The sequence below is a fragment of the Carassius gibelio genome, chromosome B7 (assembly GCF_023724105.1).
Source record: "Carassius gibelio isolate Cgi1373 ecotype wild population from Czech Republic chromosome B7, carGib1.2-hapl.c, whole genome shotgun sequence".
Taxonomy (NCBI): Eukaryota; Metazoa; Chordata; class Actinopteri; order Cypriniformes; family Cyprinidae; genus Carassius; species Carassius gibelio.
In genome coordinates, this window is record NC_068402.1 from 14771026 (window position 1) to 14793296 (window position 22271).

General features: G+C 37.8%; 1 protein-coding gene across 1 annotated transcript in view; it reads right to left on the reverse strand.

Annotated features, from left to right (window-relative positions):
- Positions 1-22271, reverse strand: part of igdcc3 (immunoglobulin superfamily, DCC subclass, member 3) — a 72327-nt gene that overhangs the window by 20683 nt on the left and 29373 nt on the right. Inside the window, exons 3-5 of the mRNA XM_052560317.1 lie at positions 4275-4419; positions 4023-4153; positions 3810-3947 (exon numbers count right to left, since the gene is read on the reverse strand). Of these exons, the coding sequence (XP_052416277.1) occupies positions 3810-3947; positions 4023-4153; positions 4275-4419 (414 nt within the window). The remainder of the gene's footprint in view (positions 1-3809; positions 3948-4022; positions 4154-4274; positions 4420-22271) is intronic.

Consider the following 22271-nt stretch of genomic DNA (forward strand, 5'->3'; position numbering starts at 1 on the left):
TCAAAATGATATTGCAGACACATTGTTAGGGTGCAGTTCACATATCACCAAATTTAATTGACTGGCATCTGTTGTGAGTTGCACAAACATTTCCACTTTTCAGTCAGCAGCTGTTTGAAGCTTCTCAATCCGGTTTCACACAGTTGACGATAGACATTTATCTGTATTTAGGGATACACACTTTTAGTCTTTCACGAGTTAATTAACATGTTCAATGAAACATCCGAGAGAAACAGACATAAGTGTGTGTGTAGAGCATGTGCCTGACAGACCCTAGTCAGAATAGCAGCATATTTCATTTCTGACAGGAATAAAAATGAGGCTGTGAGAGAGAAGTTAATATACAGTGGATTGTACAATTACATTTAACAACATGCTAACTGATCTGCTGATGAAATATCTTCTAAAAACAAAAACTTGATGAAAATAGTTTCGAAAGTTTTGAAGTGATCTAGAATCTCTATTCAGGGCATGTCATCTGTAAAAACGGTCTAATCTTAGTTTAAGGTGGTTAAGATGGATTTGGAACATGATAGACAGTTTCTGCAGGTCTTCCAGGTCAAAACCATAGTCACTTTCTCAAAAAAACAGATTTCACCTGCTAGTCTTCCGGGAATATCAAGACTGAAAAATGGGTAAAAGGGATACAATTTAATAATAATTACATTTTAATTATATTCAGCGAAAATACATACAGATATTGAAGAAACTGTGACATTTTTTTTATACATATATATCCTAAAAAATGCTCATATTAAGAACAGAAGAGGCTGCAACAGTTACAGCAGAATCTGCAGCCATTGCACATTATTGGATTGTTGTTGATTTGTGTGAATATTATTGTCCATGTCATTATTCTTACTAATGTTTTGGACCACAGGTCCAAATCAAACTCGACTGTAAGGGTGACCCTGGAATGAAATTAGTAAATGGGGACAGATTTTAGGTTCACAGGCTAATCTATTCCTCCTTGACATGTTTGTATCCTGTTTTACTGGCCAGGCCTTTCGTCCCATAATGTGTGCGCTTACAGTTAGGTGTGAATCAGCTTGGAAGTATATTTGAGCAAACTGAACTCAGGAAAACCCCTGGTTCCTAAAGTAGATGACATAAATGCAGAATGGCATTAATCACTAACTGCTGGAGATCTATCACATTCATTACTAAGCTTAGCCATGATTTGCTCCCGTTGTAATCTAATCCAGCAAAATCCCATTGTGTTAGCAGTTAATTCCAGCAACATTGCAGAAGGTAATATCCACAATCTGATTAGCAGCCATCACAGGAAGAGACCATCATTTACATTCTTAATGGGAGAATCACATTAGATAATAGCTGGGAGAAAAGAAGGTGTTGAGAATGGATTATTATACAAGTGTGGGAGTCACCGTGAAATCTTGCTTGAGAGAGAGAGAGAGAGAGAGAGAGAGAGAGAGAGAGAGCGGTTGGTATGAGTGGGAGAATAAATGTAAGTAGGATATGTTAACCTTAAAATACATGAACATGGTTTGAACTGGTTATTTAAATGCAAAGACAAAATGCTACAGGCCTCAAGATGGGATGATTCAGAAGGAAAAAATATTTTCCTCATTTTAATTCAGGGACACACACACACACACACACACACACACAAATGCAGATATAAACATGTTCCAACAGAAAAATGACATCAATCACTCTAACACCACCTCAGAAGTAAAGATGAGACACTCTTTTTTATCTTCATTAATCCTCATCAAGATAAGACAGACAGATGTGGCAAAGAGCGTTCAATGACCAAAATTGTCTGAAACCATTTTCAAGCGTGTGGCTTCAGAACTCGGAGCACGCTTAAAAATAAATGAGCTATTTTTCACACAGACACCAATCTCACTGTACAGTATCAGCCAATTTGATCTGCGAAATCCATGTCTTAGCAGGAGGGATGACAGAGTTTCTTTCACCATTATAAACCATTTGGCTTCAGCAGATTGGAGTGTAAATTACTTTAATACAGCCAGCTTTTTTAAATAGGGTCATATAATAAAAAAAAATGGAATTGTCTGGATCTTTTGAACTAAACAAGACTGATGTACTAAGCCAGTAATGTTCAAAGGTTTGGGGTTGGTAATATTTCTGTGATGTTGTTGAAAGAAGCCTTTTATGCTCAACAAGGCTGAATTTATTTACCGTATTTTCCAGACTATAAGTCACACTTTTTTTCATAGTTTGGCTGGTCCTTTGACTTATAGTCAGGTGCGACTTATTTATCAAAATTAATTTGACATGAACCGACAGAAATGAACCAAGAGAAATGAACCAATAGAGAACATACCGTCTCCAGCCGCGAGAGGGCGCTCTATGCTGCTCAGTTCTCCTGTACTCAACACTGAAGACATAGAGCGCCCTCTCGCGGCTGTAGACGGTAATGATTTCTCTTGGTTCTTGGTTCTAAATAAATGCGACTTATAGTCAGTCCAGTGCGACTTATTTATGTTTTTTTCCTCATCATGATGTATTTTTGGAACTGATGCGACTTACACTCAGGTGCGACTTATAGTCCGAAAAATACGGTAATCGAAAACATGGTAAAAACAGTAATTCTGTTAAATATTATTAACATTTAAAACATACATTTCCTATGTCAATATATTTTAAAATATAATGTATTACTGTAATCTGAAGAATTATTAGTTTTGTTTTTTTAAACATTTTTATTATTTTGAGGGTTCAGTGTTACATGATCTTTCAGAAATCGGTCAAAGAAGCTTGATTTGGTGCTCAAGTAACAAAGTAACATCTGTTATTATGAATGTTTTTTTTTTTTTTTTTAACAGTGTAGTTTACTCTAACAGTGGTTTTTAAACCATAGGTCGTTGCCCTCGAGTGGGTCACAAGACTTAAAAAATGGGTTTGATAGGTTGTTATGTTTCAACTGTTATGACCTCACAAGCGGTTTTATTGACTATTTAATTCATCGATTTCATGAGACATTTGTTTTTTTTTACATCTTCTGATATTCATTCATGTTTATTGCATGCTGTAGACAAGAGGAAATGATGACTGATTCACATATGCCGCTTGAACTGAGGTGAATACAGTGATCTCACGCTACATTAAAGAGCAGAAAACATTATTGTTGTACTTTGTGACAAAACTGAAAGAATTTAAATGCTAAGATTTGTGTTATATTAAAAGCAGGAACACTACAAAACATGCTGCAAACACGTCTGTGTGCTACAAATAGGCTAATCAACATTATTATTTCCAATCATTTATATTATAATATAAAGGGGGGGGGCTTGACTTGCTATGCCACTGATTGTGAAGTATGTTTTTGACTGTACAATTAAACAATAGATTCTAAAAGAACATCATGGAATAAAAAAAAACATTTCTTTTAGGTTCCACTGAAGAACGCAAGTCATACAGATTTGAAAAAAACATAACGGGGAGTAAACTATGACAGAATTTTCAGTTTTGAGTGAACTATGCCTTTAATTCTAACTAAATTATTAAACTAGACACCTTAACTAATACCATTAACAGACTTTAGGGAGAAAAATAAGATGTCAATAATTTAGTACCTAATTAAGAGAAGGTTTTCTAGATACAGATTTATCGGCTCATTTATTTTCATCTCTGTCTTGCATCATGTTACATTACCTTGCTGCCATTTCTCTTTTTTAGTTGATTGGGTATTTTATAGTCTAATAGTGTGTAGTGGAGAGCATATTAAAGCTCTCTGCAGCATTCCTTCAGGGGCTGCGCTGGGTTTTGCTCTGAGAGCCACTCGAGGCAATTTAAAGAGAAACTTAAATGAGTCTTACCCAGCCTACTCCACGAAACAATTGGGCGAGGATAACCCGTGGCAACACACTCCAAGATGGCGGTCTGGTGAACTGTGAGCGTGAGGTTTTCAGGGCCCACTAGGATCATGGGTTCTTTGTAAACAGATGACTGGGAGCCTACAGGAAGTAAAAGGTAAAAGAGAGTTACAGAAAGAAAATGATCTGGAAAGACTCAAGTATTTTTGATCATACCTGAGACTGTTAGCTGTGCTCCTGCGCTGTGTTTGACTCCCGCACTGTTGTGTGCGACACAGCAGTACATACCACTGTCCTCAGGGCGAACACCCGTTATCTGCAGCACACCCGTGGGCAACAGAGTAAACCTGCACAGAAAAGACAAACATAGACAGGCCCACATTGAGAGGGGGACATGTATGTGCCAGTAACACTGGGTACATCCCTTTAAACGCCATTGTGAATAAGCATATGCATTTACAGTAGTACCTGTCATCAGAGGTATCCACGGGACGCCCGTCTCTTTCCCAGCTGATGACTGGCTCAGGCAGACCATGGATTTGGCACTGAAATCGCCCAACACCTCCCAGCTCTGCACGCACTGAACGTGGCTGCACATGAAAATCTGCCATTGCTGAAGACAAAAGAGACAGAGAAAGACAGATTACTTTAACCCTTCAAACACACATTAAGGCCATCCACGTAACTGCAATTCAAAACACCACCACCTGAACACTTAAAAAGAACAATATGCAAATCCTTACAGAAAGCACAGTTTACAAAAGTGATGAAGTAGAGTAGGACAAAAAAGCTTTCATTTGGGCCTTTCAATATCCCACCATATCATGCTAAAACTCTTCTCTACCTCAACTTCTCAAAACAAAGTGATAAGAGTACACAAAGAGCTGGTCCAGATAATTAACTATACAAGATCCAAAATACAAGATCTGACGTGCTCTGATCTATTCACATATTCAGAAGTACAATGTTCATCTGATGCTGCAGAAATAATGACAACACTGAGAAACATGTGGCAGGTCTTTGAAAATTCCTGTTAAATGTATGTTCAGGCATACGATATGAATCTTCAATTCCAATTTCATTTAGCTTAATGGACTGCTTTTGAAGAATACACTACCCATTCAAAAACGTACGATCAGCAAAATAAATACTTTTATTCAGAAAAGATGCATTCAGTCGATCAAAATGTGACAGTTAAGACTTCTACACTGTTACTAGAGATTTCTATTTCAAATAAAAGCTATTCTTTTGAAAGTTCTATTCAGCAAAGAATCCTATAAATAATAATATTAGGAAATGTTTATTTGCACCAAATCAAGCACACAGTATTATGGTGATTTCTGATGAATCATGTGACACTAGAATAATGGCTGATAAAAAAATAATCTTTATGACAAGAATAAATTGTATTTTAAAGTATATTATACGTATATTACAAATATTTTTAACTGTAATAATATTTCACAATATTACTGTTTTACTGTATATTTGATCAAATAAATGCATCCTTGGTGACTTCTTTAAAAAACATTTAAATTATATATATATATATATATATATTAGGGCTGGGACTTTAACGCGTTAATTGAGATTAATTAATTACACAAAAATAACGCGTTAACTAAGATTAATTTATTACAGAAAAAAAATCCCGCATTTTTAATAACATATTTTTGCACCGCGGAACGTTTCTCATTGGATGAGTTTCGGCGGACCGATTATACTGAAGCACCAACTAGCGTTCGCATATCACCACAGCACATCGAGCCTCAAGTATCACCTCAACGCAAAACATATAGCAGCTAGCGTGGACTTTACACTTTATGTTGAACTATGTATTATTTTGTTGGTGCAACAGTTTATGTTGAACTCTTTATTGTTTTGGCCAAGATTATTGAGAGTTGGACTTAGTATGTTATGGCCTCTGAAGCAACAGAGAGATGTTTTCTAATAGTCAGTGTTTCCAATGTTTTGAATGTAATTGACAGTATTGTGTTTTACTTAAAAAAACACTTTACAGAAGGTTCCAGCACCTATAAGCTTCCTGAATTTCTGAAATGTACTATTTCTAAATTGTTTCTAAATATGCTATTGCTACACTTCATGGCAAAAATTGCACTGATCTGCTAGACTTGGTTGAACAAAAATAAACAATATTTTGTTGCTTAAGCTTATGTATTCAGTCATTATTCAATGGTATACTATAAATCCATGTGAAAAAAAAAATACTTCTCACTGTTCTCAGGTCAAATATTTATATGCGATTAAAATGCTATTAATTTCGATTAATTAATTACATAGCCTCTAATTAATTAGATTAATTTTTTTAATCGAGTCCCGGCCCTAATATATATATATATATATATATATATATATATATATATATATATATATATATATATATATATATATATATATATACACCATATAGAGAGTACAGACCAAAAGTTTGGAAACATTACTATTTTTTATGTTTTTGAAAGAAGTTTCTTCTGCTCATCAAACCTGCATTTATTTGATCAAAAATACAGTTTTTTTTTATATTGTGATATATTATATTATACTTTAAATTATAATTTATTTATGTGATGCAAAGCTGAATTTTTAGGATCATTATCACATGATCCTTTAGAAATCATTCTAATATGATTCATTATCAAAGTTGGAAACAGTTCTGCTGCTTCTGATGAGCAGAAGAAACTTCTTTCAAAAACATTAAAAATAGTAATGTTTCCAAACTTTTGGTCTGTACTGTGTGTATATATATATATATATATATATACACACACACACACACACACACACGCACACACACACACACACACACACACACACACACACACATACTGTATGACATTCCATGTTTAAATTAGGATTCAAATATCTTGATTTATTCGCATGGGACTGAATTATATGACCTCAAAGTGTCTGCAGGGACTGAGTGGACAGAGGAACACAACATTACCCATCAGCGAAAAAAACAAACACAAAAACTCCCTCCGACGAGCCAACAAAAAAAAGAAAGTACACAAACACAAATCTACACTGTTTACTGATTCCATAACCAATCATTTATTCTTACACAGTTTACTTACTTACTTGCATTGCCCAAAGAAATGAAATCAAGCTAAATTGTGCATCTGTGCATGGCCACTGAGTACCAGAAAAAGCTTGTGAGCATTTGAAACAGTGCATACAGATGGATTGTTATTTCAGCAGTCAGATGCCGCTCAATAAAAGTCCAAATATCTTGCAGGAAAAGAAAAGCCAGAAGCAACCAGTTACAGTATGATGATCAGGATTTGGACCCTGGGAGTGAGTTTGCAAAGCCTCTCATTGGGCTGCGGCTCACACAGCGTGTCCCGCAGGAGCTCATACTGAGAGAGGGCTGGAGATGAGGGGAGGAGCTGGAAACACAAACACAATTAGCACGAGGTCTGTCTCTCCCGCAGCCAACCACCGTCCTCAAGACAAGTGCTCTTATTTAAATGTTGGTCGTAATTAACTTGAACCAAGCGGGACCGTTCGGAACACTCTTAGCATAACAAGAGGGCCGGGCCCCTCCTGCGTCCTCTCTCACTTACCCCTCTGTGTTCTTTTTGTGTCCTACTGATATACTTGTTCCAGCTAATCTAGTATCATCGAGCTCAGAAGGATCTCCGGGTGGTGTTTGGCAGCTTAAACTCACACAGTGGTGCTTCTGTAACTGGTCGTTTTGTATTGTGTGAGTCAAAGAAGGCAAGCAGAAGCGAGGGGGAAAAAAAGCATTCTCAGAGAAGGAAGGGAAAAAGGGCTCCCAGAAAGGCATCTTTTCAAGGCTTTCACACATATCTCAATGATTGCCTCTGCAGGAGATGTGAGACGCAGAAAGGAAGGCATAAATCGAATGAAACTCTCTCTATCTGTCTCCACTATTTCTATTTTTCTGCTTTATCACTCCACTGTGATTTCAATCAACTTTCCCATTCCATGTATTATTTACTGTGTCGGTAACATCTCTTTCTCTTTAACAACATCACGTCTAGGTCAGTGTCACTCTTTATGGTGTGGAAATTGCATGCTTCACAAAAAGTCATTGTATTTACTCACAATTAATGACACTGCAAGTCATCTGTTTCACAACCCTGCTGTTAAAACCAAGTCAATATAAGGTCGAACTTGTATTTTTAACATGCTTTATCGCTGGTCAAAGTTGGTCTACAACTACCAAACATAACCAGATTCATCAAGTCTGTGCACTGCTCGAGTCAGGCCCAGCCAGCTGGTAGGGTACTTGTTCAACCATCTAAAAGAGCTTGGTCAAGGTCAAGGTCAAGGTCAAGATTATTTATATAGCCCTTTAAAACAGCATAAATGCTGACCAAAGTGCTGCATAACATACCAAACAAAACATCCTTGTACAATACAGTTTAAACACTAATAATAAAATATGAAAAGAAACCAAAACAAAAGTAATAAAATTAAGACAGGAAACATCATGCAATTTAACACAATATTTAAGACTACATTTTTTTTAATTCATTTAATAATTAATATCGAATTACACATATGCCTGAGAAAAAATGTATGTTTTAAGAGAATATTTAAATGTAGAAAGAGTAGGGGAAAGTCTAATAGATAAAGGTAGGGAATTACAGAGCTTAGGACCAAGAACTGAGAATGCTCTGTCACCTTTGGATTTAAGTCGAGATTTTGGAACATGCAGTGCTTAATTTGTAAATTGTGAGGTCCCGGAACAAAACGGGGTAACAAATCCGGCATCTGATTACAGAAAGGAAAGGTAACTGAGCATTCAAGCAATAACATTGGTGTACCAGTGATTAAAGTGATTAAAAGTGTGCATCAGATGCTTTTAGGGTCTGTAACGCCACGAATAACCTGGAAATGCCATGCAATTTTAAAACAGCAAATTCCACTAGTTTTGTAGTGAAAAAGTCGTTTTTTTTATTTTATTTTAGGAATTTTATTTTACAAATCTCTGTATACTTATATATTGTCAGGTCCAAAATTTAGGTGGGGGAGTGTGTTTAGCTATATCGCATGGTTCAATAATTTTCGCAGTTTTTAAGTTCATAATGAGGGAAATCCTGCATTATTTCAACATAGCATGTAGGTTTGAATAATAGAATAAATCCACACAAACTATAAGATTAATTCAGTCATTCGAAACAGCTTCTCATCAGCGCATCTTGTCTGCAATACAGCGACCTGCTTTCATTTGCATTTCGCAAGCTCCAAAGGCTGTATTATGTGCCCTCACAGTCACATCTTATTTGTGCATATAAAGCCCACTCTCAAGTATTATGTAAAAGTTATTTTTTCTAGTTTGTTGTGTTTAAGGAACCAAATACACTCAAAGTATGACACACAAACAGTTTTTTGTCTACCCTTTAACAATTTTTTACCAATTTAATTACAAGTCACTACTGGTAGGCCACAAGTAGCAAATTAATAAATGCTAGTATGTACTGATCCACAGTATCAAAAGCCACACTTAAGTCCAATAATAGAAGAATAGTACAGTTACCAGAGTCTGCAGATAGTAAGAGGTCATTTACTACCTTAAAAAGTGCAGATTCAGTACTGTGTTTAGCTCTGAAGCCAGACTGAAAAGGATCCAGAATGTTGTTTCTTGGACCAACTAAAGTCAACACTCATGCAACATTAAAGTTGTGTCAAAATAGAAGTAGCAACAGATAAGTTGTACCTTTTGATGTACATAAGAGTAAAATGGATAAAAAAAATAAATAAAAAAAATTAGGATGGGGACTATTCTATGGATGTTCTACCCACTGGAAGCAGATCCATAATTTTTCACCAAAGACTAGAAGATTGAGATATAAACAGGTCAACACTATTCAATATACTATTTGATATAAAAGTATTAACATGCATTTGTTCAGTGTTTAAAATGATGTAAAAACCTTTAAGCCTAAACATTATTTATTACTGTAAGCATAAAATAATAATTTGTCATTTGAGCTGCTGGAATGAATTTCAGATTTGCATCATTTGTCCTTGTGTATTCATTCACATTATGTCTCATACAGCATATTTTTCAAATATATGCAATCAAAGTCTTCTTACTGTCCGGGGTCTTGGTGATAGGCAAACACGGGTATAAGATTAACTATCATGTTCTTCTGTGCAAAATAGCATTAAAATATGCATTTAATTTGCAATTTTATGTTTTGACCAGAAATGGCAATAGACAGGCCAAATTGGCACAAAGAGGGGTTCTTCCAGTTTATGTCTTATAAGGTTTGTCTCTTCCTAGGAATCAAACCAATGGCCTCACGCCACTGCTCTTTCAGGTACAGGAACACAGAAGAACAAATTCCCCTGTGAAGAATGTTTCCTCAGTTATGTTTCATCAGGTCTTCCGCTTTGAGCTTTTAGCTTCTCATTAGCAAGCACCCCTGCGTTGCTTCAGCCCCATCACCCTTCCTCACTCTGGCACCGGCACATCACTCAATTTCACATGTAAACACAAACAGTCAGGACTGAGAGTGTAGCGGCTGAACCAGTGGGGGTACTGGAGCATATTGTATCTCTCTGTGAACTCCTCCTCCCTCCCCGTCCTTCTGTTCTCCTGCACTCTGTCTCTCTCTCCTTGTTTTCATCTCTTTGTCTATTGGTAGTGTTTCAGCATCACTGCTTCTGGGCGGTGTGCTAATGAGAGAAGTGGCATTTCCTGACATGCTCCAACCTCTCTTCTTCACGGATTCACAGCGAGCAGCAAGCTGATTACATTTTAAACAAACATTCCTCACAGCCTCAACCATCAAGGCGTTCTAGTGCTAGAACAAAGCAAACAAAGTATTCAAATCTCAGATTTGTTTTATTGTCGTGCATAAATATGTTATTTATTTACTTTGATACCTGACTGCTACTTTTATCTTTTTATGTAAATGATGTCAAAACAAAACAAAAAAAGCCAGTCACACACACACACACACACCTGTATAAGGTACATCTGAGAAAGAGACTACAATATGATAGTGGGACCCCCTGCGCTGCTCTGTCCTTTACTACGGAGTTCCACAGAGGGTCCAGCTGTAGCCATGGAGCATCTGCCATTAAAACACCACTCTGAGCACCAAGGATTGGTTTCTAATCAACAAAGCCTTGTCTAGAGCAGGTTACTACCGCAGTTATATACTCTTGAGACAATTAGCAGAATAACCGTCACTACTGGTGACCGGCAACCTCCCCCAAACATTCAGTGGTCAAATGGTGGCTTAGAGACACCTGCTAAAACATACATACACCCTGTGATCAAGATCCTATTCTCAAATGCCACCAGTCCAGTTTCAACTTTTACAAACACATAAGATCAGTACATAAAAAATTCATGTTAATTTCTGCTTTTAATAGACTTTGATGTAACTTGATATAGCATCAAAAATGCTATTTAAAGATACTAGTTAAACACATTCTGTTTACTTTTTTTAACTGAGGGAAAATTACTGCATGCACCTGTGAGGTCAACATGAAATTACATTTTCAATTAATTTTACTTCCATATTGTGCCATAATTTATTTACACGTGAAACTGGTAGCCTGACACAACAAATTTGTTTGACAAACAATATCAAATAAACATAAAAATAAATGTACAAAACTAATTAAAGTTTAAATAGCTTTAATTTAAATATAACCATATTTGATTTATTTAAATGTATATAACTAAGTCTATAAACTAATTGTATATAAAAGCATAGTGCTTAAAAAAATAGATGTGGGACTCTGGCAGTTGCTAAAGCAGTTAATAAGACAATAAGAAACAGAAGAAGTCTATATTTTTTTAATAAGTCTATAAAACCATATTTTTCCCTGTCAACTGCTTTTGACATGACAGCTCAGGGTAGTCAATTCTAACAGTGTGGTGCCATTAGCCAATCAGTTTTTTCATGATGTCACCTCCTTGGAATGGAGCAGCGCTGCTAGGGTGTGAGACAGGTGCTTGAGGAGGACTTGAAAAATAGGCCATCAGCCAAAAAGGAAAAATGTTTCAGAGGCAGAGCAAATTATTATATTTTCATTATGAAGGCCTACAAACAACATGCACTGAAGAATCCATTAATATAAGACCAAATGTGTAAAAGATGAAGTTCCAGATATGCAAAAAAAATTGCAGAACCCCCTTAAGGGCCCCTGTCCTCTGCCCTCATACATAAAATTTGGAACTGGCAGAGGCCCCGACTCTCCTGCCACACACAGATACGTTTATTCATGAAAACACACCAACATAAATAGACCTGAGCTTATTTTATCATAAGATGAATCACTCTGCAGAGCACATGCAAATGCACAGGTGAAAAATGTACATATAAACACACAATGTGCCAGGACGAATCTCAATAACACAACCAAGCTAAGAGGATGTAGCAGTAGCAGTTTGGATTCAGCAGTCAAAGCAGAGCCGTTTTATACCCCTCTCCATAATAACCCACTCCACACACACACACACACACACACATTATTACAACTTGCCTCTTCCCAGCGCGCCACACAGTGTAAATTAACCAGATCTAATTATGGGGGGAGAGGAGGGAGAAATTGAGAAAAGGAGCGTGAGTGTGTGTGCGTGAGAAAAACAGAGAGATTAATTGAAAGGGCTAAGAGGAATATGAAAGAGAAAGAGAGAAAGAGAGAGATCTTTCCCTCCATCCATACATTAAGAGCCTAACTGGATGGAACTCGCTGCTTGGATGCAGTTGGTTTCCCCATGACAATCACTGTGGAAACGGGCAGGAAATCAAAACTCTGGCCTCCTGCTGATGATGATTTAGTAGAACAGGTAACCAGAGCTGACCAGATGATGATTTTTCTCACTATAACATATACAAAGTTTGGGGTCAGTAAGATTTGTATTTATTTATTTATTAAAGAAATTGATGTTATGACTCTGCAAGTATGAATTAAATTGATCGGTAAAAATTTTTCAAAAGAATTCTACCTCAAATAAACGTTGATCTTTTGAGCTGCAGTACACATTTATCAAGAGATCCTAGAAACTGCAGTTCCCACATAAATATTAAACAGCACTACTGTTTTATAGTGTTAACATAATAAAATATTACATTACATCTATAACAACTGTTTCTTGAGCAGCAAATTAGCATACGTGAATGATTTTTGAAGGATCATGTGACACTGACTGAAGACTGAAGTAATGATGCTGAAAATTCAGTTTTATCGTCACGGGAATAAACAGTTAGTTATTGTAATTATATTCCACAAAATTATTATTTTTAGTGTATGTTTGACTAAATGAATGCATCCTTGGTGAGGATAAAATACTTTTTTAATATATAAATATATATATATATATATATAGGCATCATATAGACAACGCTCTGCATCTTTCAGACAAGATACTCATGTCAAGATACTAACATGTTATAGTCGAATGGAATAACACTGGAGAAGGCAATGGAGGAAAAGGGGCACTAAGAGAAGACTGCTGTGATTTCCGAGGCAAAACTAGATTCATGTGTCAAGTATAGGGACTATAAAAAGTACTAGTATGTGATGATGAGGTGTTCTGGTCCACAGTGATGGATTTGAAAGACTTGTAGTGGAGATGACGGATTCTCTCTCTGACACACCAGAACACAATAAGTTACGTACATTTGCAATCATATTTCTAAACACAGTTCCTATTTTAAATACTGTAAAAACAGTTCTAACTTCATTAAATACACATTCAGCGAGCTCCACCCCTCTGGGCGGTCCATTAGGCTGCTTTCTCCTCTCTGAGGGAAGCGCTATTATGAAGATGGCGTCCATAAATAATGCATATGGTATATGATGCTTTTGCAGCGCAAAGTAGCATCGCCCCAACAGGCTTTAAATAGTCTCACTGAAATATTATTTTTCCATGCACAGAGATCCCGGGCGGCATTTCAATGCAGATGTGCAGCTTTACAGCAACGCCTGCAGGCACACACACAGTGATCAATCTCCACAGGCCCTCAGTGCACCGAAGGAGCAACCTGTTCCACACGTCATCTTTGAGTAAAATTTCTCTCTGTTAACACACAGGTAAATAAGTGATATGACTTCAAAAGTCATCCTCCATTTTCTTCTTCACTCTCTCAAAAGGATATGATTGCATTTTTTGTCTCTTGGAAAATGGGGTCATCTTGTTTAAGCGTCTACAAGATTAATTGCTTATAAGTTGCAGGTATGCTGAGAGACATAAAGAAATAGTTCACCCAAAAATAATTTAATTACCCTCACATTGACCAAAACCTGCATGATGTCCCATCACCTTTATGATGCATGCACCACAAAATTGCCTCACAATCTCTCAAAATACACACAAGAACACTTGCTGTATGAAAATGTATGCATCCAAATTTTTTTAAATTCCAAACAGGGCAAGTAAATAATGAGGGAATATTCAATTTATGGTGAACTATGGCTTTAAATGCATTCATGGCCCACTGCAGCTGAACTTATTGCAGCTTATTTCTTCATATTTTCAAATCTTTTCATCCTGTGGTCCTCCTGTGTGTCATGCTGAGCTGCTCTGCAGTGCTTCTGAAATCAATTTCTCCACTTAACATCATAATGTTCTCTTTCATTTGGGCCAGCAATTTCCTCTTTGTCTCCTGCAGAGCCCTCCGAGGTCCTGTACAGCTGACCCAAACACACTTTTATTGATTTATCCCATGAGGTGGAAGAACTATGATTAATAGTGTTGGGTGGATGTCAGGTTATGCAAACATTAATGCATACAAACTGTTAATGCCATTTTATGAAACTGGGATTTATGAGGACCTGTATACGTTTAAGTGATGATAACTATGTTTATGTTTATATTGTACTGCTGTACATACTGCTACTGAACAAATAGCATAACCAGTGGCAGATCAGGTGGAGATACTGGTGGAGCTGGGGAAGGTGGAGGGTTTCAGAGGAAGTCTAAAAGCATGCTGCAAAATGCTCTCGTGAATGCTAACCAGCCTTTTAAATGTAAAGCAGAATGCTCAATGTCTGTGTATGCAACATGAACCAATCAGGTTGTGTCAAGTAGTTTAATGCTGTGAATAACATCAGCCTGCGTTAAAACCCATTAGCCTGCGCTATCTATAGTTTCCTGACATATCTTAGCAGAAAGTGGTTGGCAAATTGAAATCTAAGGTATAGGCAAACACTAAAGCGTGTAGAGGTCATTTTGAACACTTTTTTTGACAGCATAATTTAAATAATGTTAATTTCCAACGCACTAAACTCAAGCTTCACACCTACAGTATATAGACATTACATAGATATGGATAATTATTAATTATACTTTTTTTTGTTGCACAAATCAAATCATTGGGTTAAGAAACCAAAGAATATTTTTCCACAGTCTGAATTTAAACTGATAAACAACCTCAACGATGCACACAAAGACTAATTGCACGTTGAGGTGTCTGTTATACACACACAGGGCTCCTGTAAATTAGTCTGCCACTATTGAAAAGCTCTGTTGAATTTTTCCTCTATTTAACATGTTATAATGAGCCCTAATCTGCCGGTTTTCTTTGAAGTGAACACTGGTGTGCGTGTGCCAATGTGTGAGTGTGTGACACACACACACACACACACACACACACACACAAAAATTCACACACATTGTGTTATCATAAGAAGAATTTGGATCTTTGAAACACTGTCTAAATGTTGAGCATATTTGTCTTGTTAGAACACAGTCCCCAAACTCATTAACACATCATTGTAGTGCCTTGTTTTCAAAAAGGAGCTGTAGGGGCTTACTTTCCATCCCTTTGGGCCTGTAACATATTGTAAACCAATCGCCACATACATATCTGGACAAAAAAGGTCTACGTAGGGCAACTAATGGACAAATACAAAGGACTCTGGGTAAAATGTGCAGTGAGAGGGCTGATGGGAAAGCCCTGTCCCTCATTATGCCCCCCACCCAATCTGCTGTCCACCTCTGTTCTCTCCAGGCTAGACAAGAGATTCACTTTCTCCGTCTCCTGCACCTGAATTACTCTCTCTCTCAATTAAGACATGCTGCTTTGATCACAAAAAAAAACCCTATTAAAACAGCAGATGCTGAAAATTAAGACATTTAAATCACTGTTGCAGTGAAAACAAGGGGTGGAGGGAGAAGGAGAGAAACATAAGAGAGATGTATAGACAGATAAAAAAAAGAGGAGGGGGGTTACAAAATTAATTAGCGGGGTTTTCTTCTGCACCGCTGCGGTTGTCTTTGTTGATATTTTCTGTGTCATTTCTTTTCTTTTAGCTTATTTGAGAAATGTTCATTAGTGCCTGCCGGACACACTGTGTGTGTGTGTGTGTGTGTGAATAAGCGAGAGAGTGAGTTTGGGGAGACTCTTTTGTTTGTTTTAATGATTGAGTGAGCCGAGATCTTCATGCTCATTACAGCACTCGTAATCAGGAGAAGAAAAAATCCAAATGGTAAACTGCCCAGGGAGTCCGCTGCCCTACGGAGGGCCGTCCGGTACTCCCTCTCTCCCCGTCTATTTTCCCATGCTCTTGGCTCTCAGACTTTAAATGGGTTGGTCTCTCTCTCTTGGCTGTCTCTCAATTAACATCTCATTAGCTTTACATCACCCAAGCCTTCACCCTCAAGCCTACGGCCCTCTCTTTCACAACAACAAATGTTTATCATGCTCAGGCAACATTGCTGACAGCAAATCTTTCAGTTATTGTTCCTGAAATGTTTGAACTCTGAGGCTGAGCAGTCTGGGTGTGTAATTAGAGATCATGCAGCAGTCAAGATGTAATCATGACATTCCTTTGGTTAACATTATATTCAATCATGTTATAGCTGTATCTTCTGTACAGGTCACACAAACTCTAAAACTTAATCTGCCTATATTACATTACATTGACCAATAATGATACCTGTGCTTGGCCGAATAACAGAAGTGGAAATACTGTGAAATACATGTCCATTGAAAGAATGGACAAATTAAGCATGCTGTGCAGTGTGGACCTTTTTGTGTGTAAAGATGATGCAATCCGAGTAACACTGCATTAAATTTCAATAGCGACAAGATCACACAAGGCACATGTAGGATGATCACAAAAGACATATGGAAACCATTTTTTTCTCAGTAACGGCAATAAGTTGTGTTTGTTGGGTCACTTGCTTGATTTATGACTTGTCAGATAATGGTTAATGGTGAATTAAGAAAGCGATTGGTTAAAACCCACTGAAAACCCCATATTAGTCAAACCTAAATCCAATATCAGTCTTTGTCCATCAGCTTTCTAATCTACAGGAGGAAAAGCTTCCTCTTTCTCACATACACACACACACACACACACAAATGGCTTTGCTGCCTGAGCTCCTTTTCTATTGGTCGATAGGATTGCTACACTTGAAAGAATCTGATGTTGTCGCTCCTGCCCCCTCACTGTGAGAACCCCTGCGAAATTACCCCCTCATCAGAGACTTTGCACCAGCCTCGCTCCTGATGCTGAACAGCAATCAGGCCTTTCACGCTCTCATCAGACAGTAATTTCACATCATCTTCTTCACACCGCTGTATAGATTTAATGGGCTGTCCGCTGCCCAGAGAGAAATGGGGAGAAAAAGAGAGATCAGAGGAGGAGGCAAAAAGAGAAGGAAAACGGGGGAGGGGGGAAGGTGATAAAGAGACGCCCTCCCTCAACGTACTCAAACACAACACGATCTCCCAAGAGGGGGAGCAACAGCGAGTGAAAGAAAGAAAAGAGAGGGAGAATGAGAAATGAGAGGTTGGGGGGGGAGGGAAGGAAGCGGGAAAATGGCAGATAAACTAAAGGAGACCTTAACCTGAAAAAAAAAAAAAATCTGAACATTCCCCAAAGGATACGAAATGAGGCGAAGGTTCTGGAAATCTCAAAAAAAGCATGCTCCAGATTGTCTTCAGCGCTACAGTCACCTGCACATAATCATAATTGTTACTCTCTCACCTCAGTGGTCAATCACACCTGTAATTCATTCTGATAGCTACAGAAAATCGTAACTAATGTGCTTTAAAATAGCTTTTGTCACTCATTCGCTTGTTCAAATAATCAGCGGGAAATCGTTTCGGGTCCTGAGAGTTGTTTCAGACATCATATAAAGCACCATTAACGCATAGCCCTCGCCCCATATGCCAATTAACAGCATCATCAGCATTCAGAGCAACCAAGCGTTTCGTGACTTAAGTGGCTCCTTTCCTCGCTCCTTCCGTTGTTCATAGAAGCGGAGATTACATGCTATAGCATAATCCTTCGATTAATCTGGTCTACTGTACTGACCTGACAAAACCACGACTGAGAAACTCTTGAGGCCAAAGAGAGCAATGGCTTTGTGTCTTCAGCAGATCGTGAAATATCGAAAATGCAGTGACAGCTAGGAGTGAAATAGCATTTAAATTCGAATGGAATGGTCATTACTTCCTCTCTAGCGCGCTTGTCTTTTCTTTCTTTTTCTGTCCTTTTCACCCTGCTTTGATTTGTCAGAGCAGAAATGAAAGGGTTGAAACTTGCCGGGGCTAAACAGGCTCAGTTTTGAATAACGAAGTGAACAGACATTTGGCATCACAATTCACTTTAGCAAAGACTCAATTACTTCCCCCTCATTAGCAGCAACTGTTCAGACCTATTTTTCTCACTCTCTCATTCTCACACACGGACATACACACTCAAAACTTAAATTGGCTGTAATTCAGCTTTTTTTGGGTCTTAAAACAAGGTGCTTTAAATCAGAGTACCGACAAACATGTTGGACTGGCCAAAGTCATGTTTTTGGCACATATTTTTAATCCGTAAAAAGCCACATTTATGTGTGTGTCTATAACCGAATGGCTCACACAAATCTAAGAGTTGTTGTCCTTAACCACAAACGGACAACATTCAGCACGATGTGGGTCCAGAGGGTCTTTGGGCAGGGCTGTTGGGACAGGTCAAGGCAGAAACGAGAGCCATGCATCTCTGTCAGCAGAAGTGTGGATAGATAGAGGAGGTCAGACTTCTCTCACTAGTCAGCATGTAGCAGTTTATTCACTAATATACCCACTCCTCACCATCTGTCAGCCAAACAATCTGCTGAAATGAGCCAAGAGTTGTGTAATGCTAATGCAAGAAAAAAGTAGTGTATTACAATCTGTCCAAAGATAATCAAGATTCCATACTTGAAGTGTTAAAGAAAAGATAAAACTGTAATTACTTAAGGGGAGACACTGCTGACAAAATCAGTTTTTTCATGCATCTGTCAACCTTAAGTTTATTTATTTTTTTTGGTTTTTCATAAAAAAAAAAAGGAAAAAAGAAAATTCTAACTAATGGAAAGAAAAAGTCCAAAATGCACTTTTAAGTTTTTCTAATAAAGAACTTTATCTATTTGTGTCAATAGATTTCCATTATAATACATATTTTTAAAGGCTGCTACACACTCTAAAAAATGCTGAGTTAAATACAACCCAGCGTGGAGTAAAATATGGACAAACCCAGCGATTGGGTTGTTTTCATCCAACCATTCCATATTTCTCCATGTTTTAGAGTGCACTGAGCCATAAATCTCCTCTTCAGTAGCGCACCCCCCTCCCCAAACTTTACAATTTTATTCCTGCATAAATCCAAGAAGGTTTTTACAGAGTGATTTGTTCATACACTTTATTAGGTACACCTGTTCAATTGCTTTGCAAAACAAATTGCTAATCAGCCAATCACATGGCACCAACTCAATGCGTTTAGGCATGTAGATGTGAAAATGACTTGCTGAAGTTCAGAAAGGGGATTTAAGTGACTTTTGAATGTGGAATGGTTGTTGGTGCCAGACGGACTGGTCTGAGTATTTCAAAAAATGCTGATCTACTGGGATTTCCACATACAACCATCTCTAGGGTCTACAGAGAATGGTCCGAAAAAGAAAAACAATTATACAGTGTGTGGCAGTTGTGTGGAGGAAAATGCCTTGTGGATGTCAGAGGTCAGAGGAGAATGGGCAGACTGGTTAGAGATGTTAGAAAGGCAACAGTAACTCAAATAACCACTCGTTAAAACCAAAGTATGCAGACTACCATCTCTGAACACAAAACATGTTGAACCCTGAAGCAGGTGGGCTACAGCAGCAGAAGACCACACCAGGTGCCACTCCTGTCAGCTAAGAACAGGAAACGGAGGCTACAGTATGCACAGGCTCACCAAAATTGGACAATAGAAGATTGGGAAAACATTACCTGGTCTGATGAGTCTTGATTTCTGCTGTGAAATTCGGATAGTAGAGTCAAAATCTGGCATAAAGAACATGAAAGCATGGATACTTCCTGCCTTGTCTCAACAGTTTAGGCTGCTGGTGGTGGTGTAATGGTGTGGGGGATGTTTTCTTGGCACACTTTGGGCCCCTTAGTACCAATTGAGCATTGTTTAAATGCCACAGCCTACCTGAGTGTTGCTGCTGACCATGTCCATCCCTTTATGACTACAGTGTACCCATCTTCTGATGGCTTCTTCCAGCAGGATAATGTACCATGTCACAAAGCTCAAATCATCTCAGGCTGGTTTCTTGAACATGACAATGAGTTCACTTTATTCAAATGGCCTCCACAGTCACCAGCTCTAAATCCAATAAAGCAGCTTTGGGATGTGGTGGAACAGGAGATTTGCATCATGGATGTGCAGCCACCAAATCTGCAGAAACTGCGTGATGCTGTCATGTCAATTTGGACCAAAATCTCTGAGGAATGTTTCCAACACCTTGTTGAATCTATGCCACAAATTCTTGATTTTTTTTGAGACCTCAATAAAAAAATAAATCCGTCATTTGCACTAAGCTACGAAAGGCAACTGCAAAGCTATAACAAATCTGTATTGTGAAATCATTAATATTGGAAGATTATTTTTTCTCTATCAGGTTACCTTATTATTTACAATAAAATAGAGGTAAATAGTGGATTATGAGAAATTAAGAAAAGTAAAGTGGAAAAAACACACAAGCAATTATGCAGCTTACTGATTTGTAGCCTCCATGAAATTGTTGACTCGCACATGTAGTATAGTGACAGATAAAGGTGGAAGAAACAGAGCTGTAGCTGAGTTGAAGAGGCTGACTATATTCATTGAAGTTTGAACAATGTGCTTCAGTCAGACAATTTATTCTTCGTCTTAGACTCTTCAAAGCCCACATCCATATTCATACTGTACCAGCCAAGGGAACAAACAGTAAACCTTGCAGCGTTATCATACAGTACATGTCATAACCGTCAACACCAGATTGTGGGAGGTGTTTTCCAAGAATATCACATTGTATAATTCAATCTCATGCTCTTGTTCTTTCAAACGCATTGCTTTCCCTTTAACTCTCTTGACAACAATTAAAATATTCTGCAGCTTTTGTTCACCCACCTGCATACTCATATCTCTGTTCTTTGTCAGTGATGATCTTCCATACCTGTTCTCTGTCATCAGTCTCCAACTGACCAACTCATTAATAAATAAAAATAATAATAATACAAAAAAGGTTATCTGTATCTGCCATCGGACAGCTTACCAGATGCAAAATGCTGCTGCTTGACTTTTATACAATCTGTATAAATTGCTTGTGCGCAGCTCTCTTCTTCAGCTTCCTGTGGGCACAGCACTGTTGCCAGACCATGATATAGCCAACAGTCTGGCTGACCTATCAGCCATGATTCATGTGGCGTGGCCGCTGAGTTCAGCCCTGTCTGGTTGTCTGGCTCTCCACAGAAAGAGAACATGTCTAGTTCATCTAGATTCAAATATGTCTACATTCTGGCTTATTAATTAAGGAACGACCAACAGAAACCTCAGCTCACTCACTTGCGCCAATTATAGACAAATCTCATTCCTAAACTAGGTCTTTCACCTGTGCTTTATTTTATTCACATAGCATTACTTTCTTCTTTAATTTCTCTATCCATCTATCATGTCTGGAGGGCCTGGATTAAAGAGAAAAAAGAAAAAGAGGGGGTGCTTTGTCATCAAAAGGAAAAGCAAAAACTTAAGTCTTAGCTGGAATAACACAAAACCCACAACAAGAGCCAGCCTTATATCACAGAAATACAATCTGAAAAGAAAAGGACAGAAAAACACAAGGATTCAAGGACAAAAAGTGTATATATATGCTGAGATGATGAAAACTCCACTCAATCAGATCCACTCAGACTATTTTCCTGGTCTATTCACTATTCCTCTCTTTTTTCATTCTTTTTATGATACATATTAAAAGACATATGAGCATGATGAACAAAAACTGATTAAACACATTCAAAGGCTGGCTAGAAGTAATTACCTAAATGTTATCTAAACTGACCTAAAGGCTGTTAAAAGGTCAGATTTCTTCTTGACTGGCAAAGCAACAGAAAAACAAATCCATCTGCTCTAAACATGAAAGAAAACATCCCAGGCAGGAACTTCAGAGAAGCATGTGTAGATGCATAGCTCCTAAAGCCATATGATCGATGTGGCCTAGTTATTCAT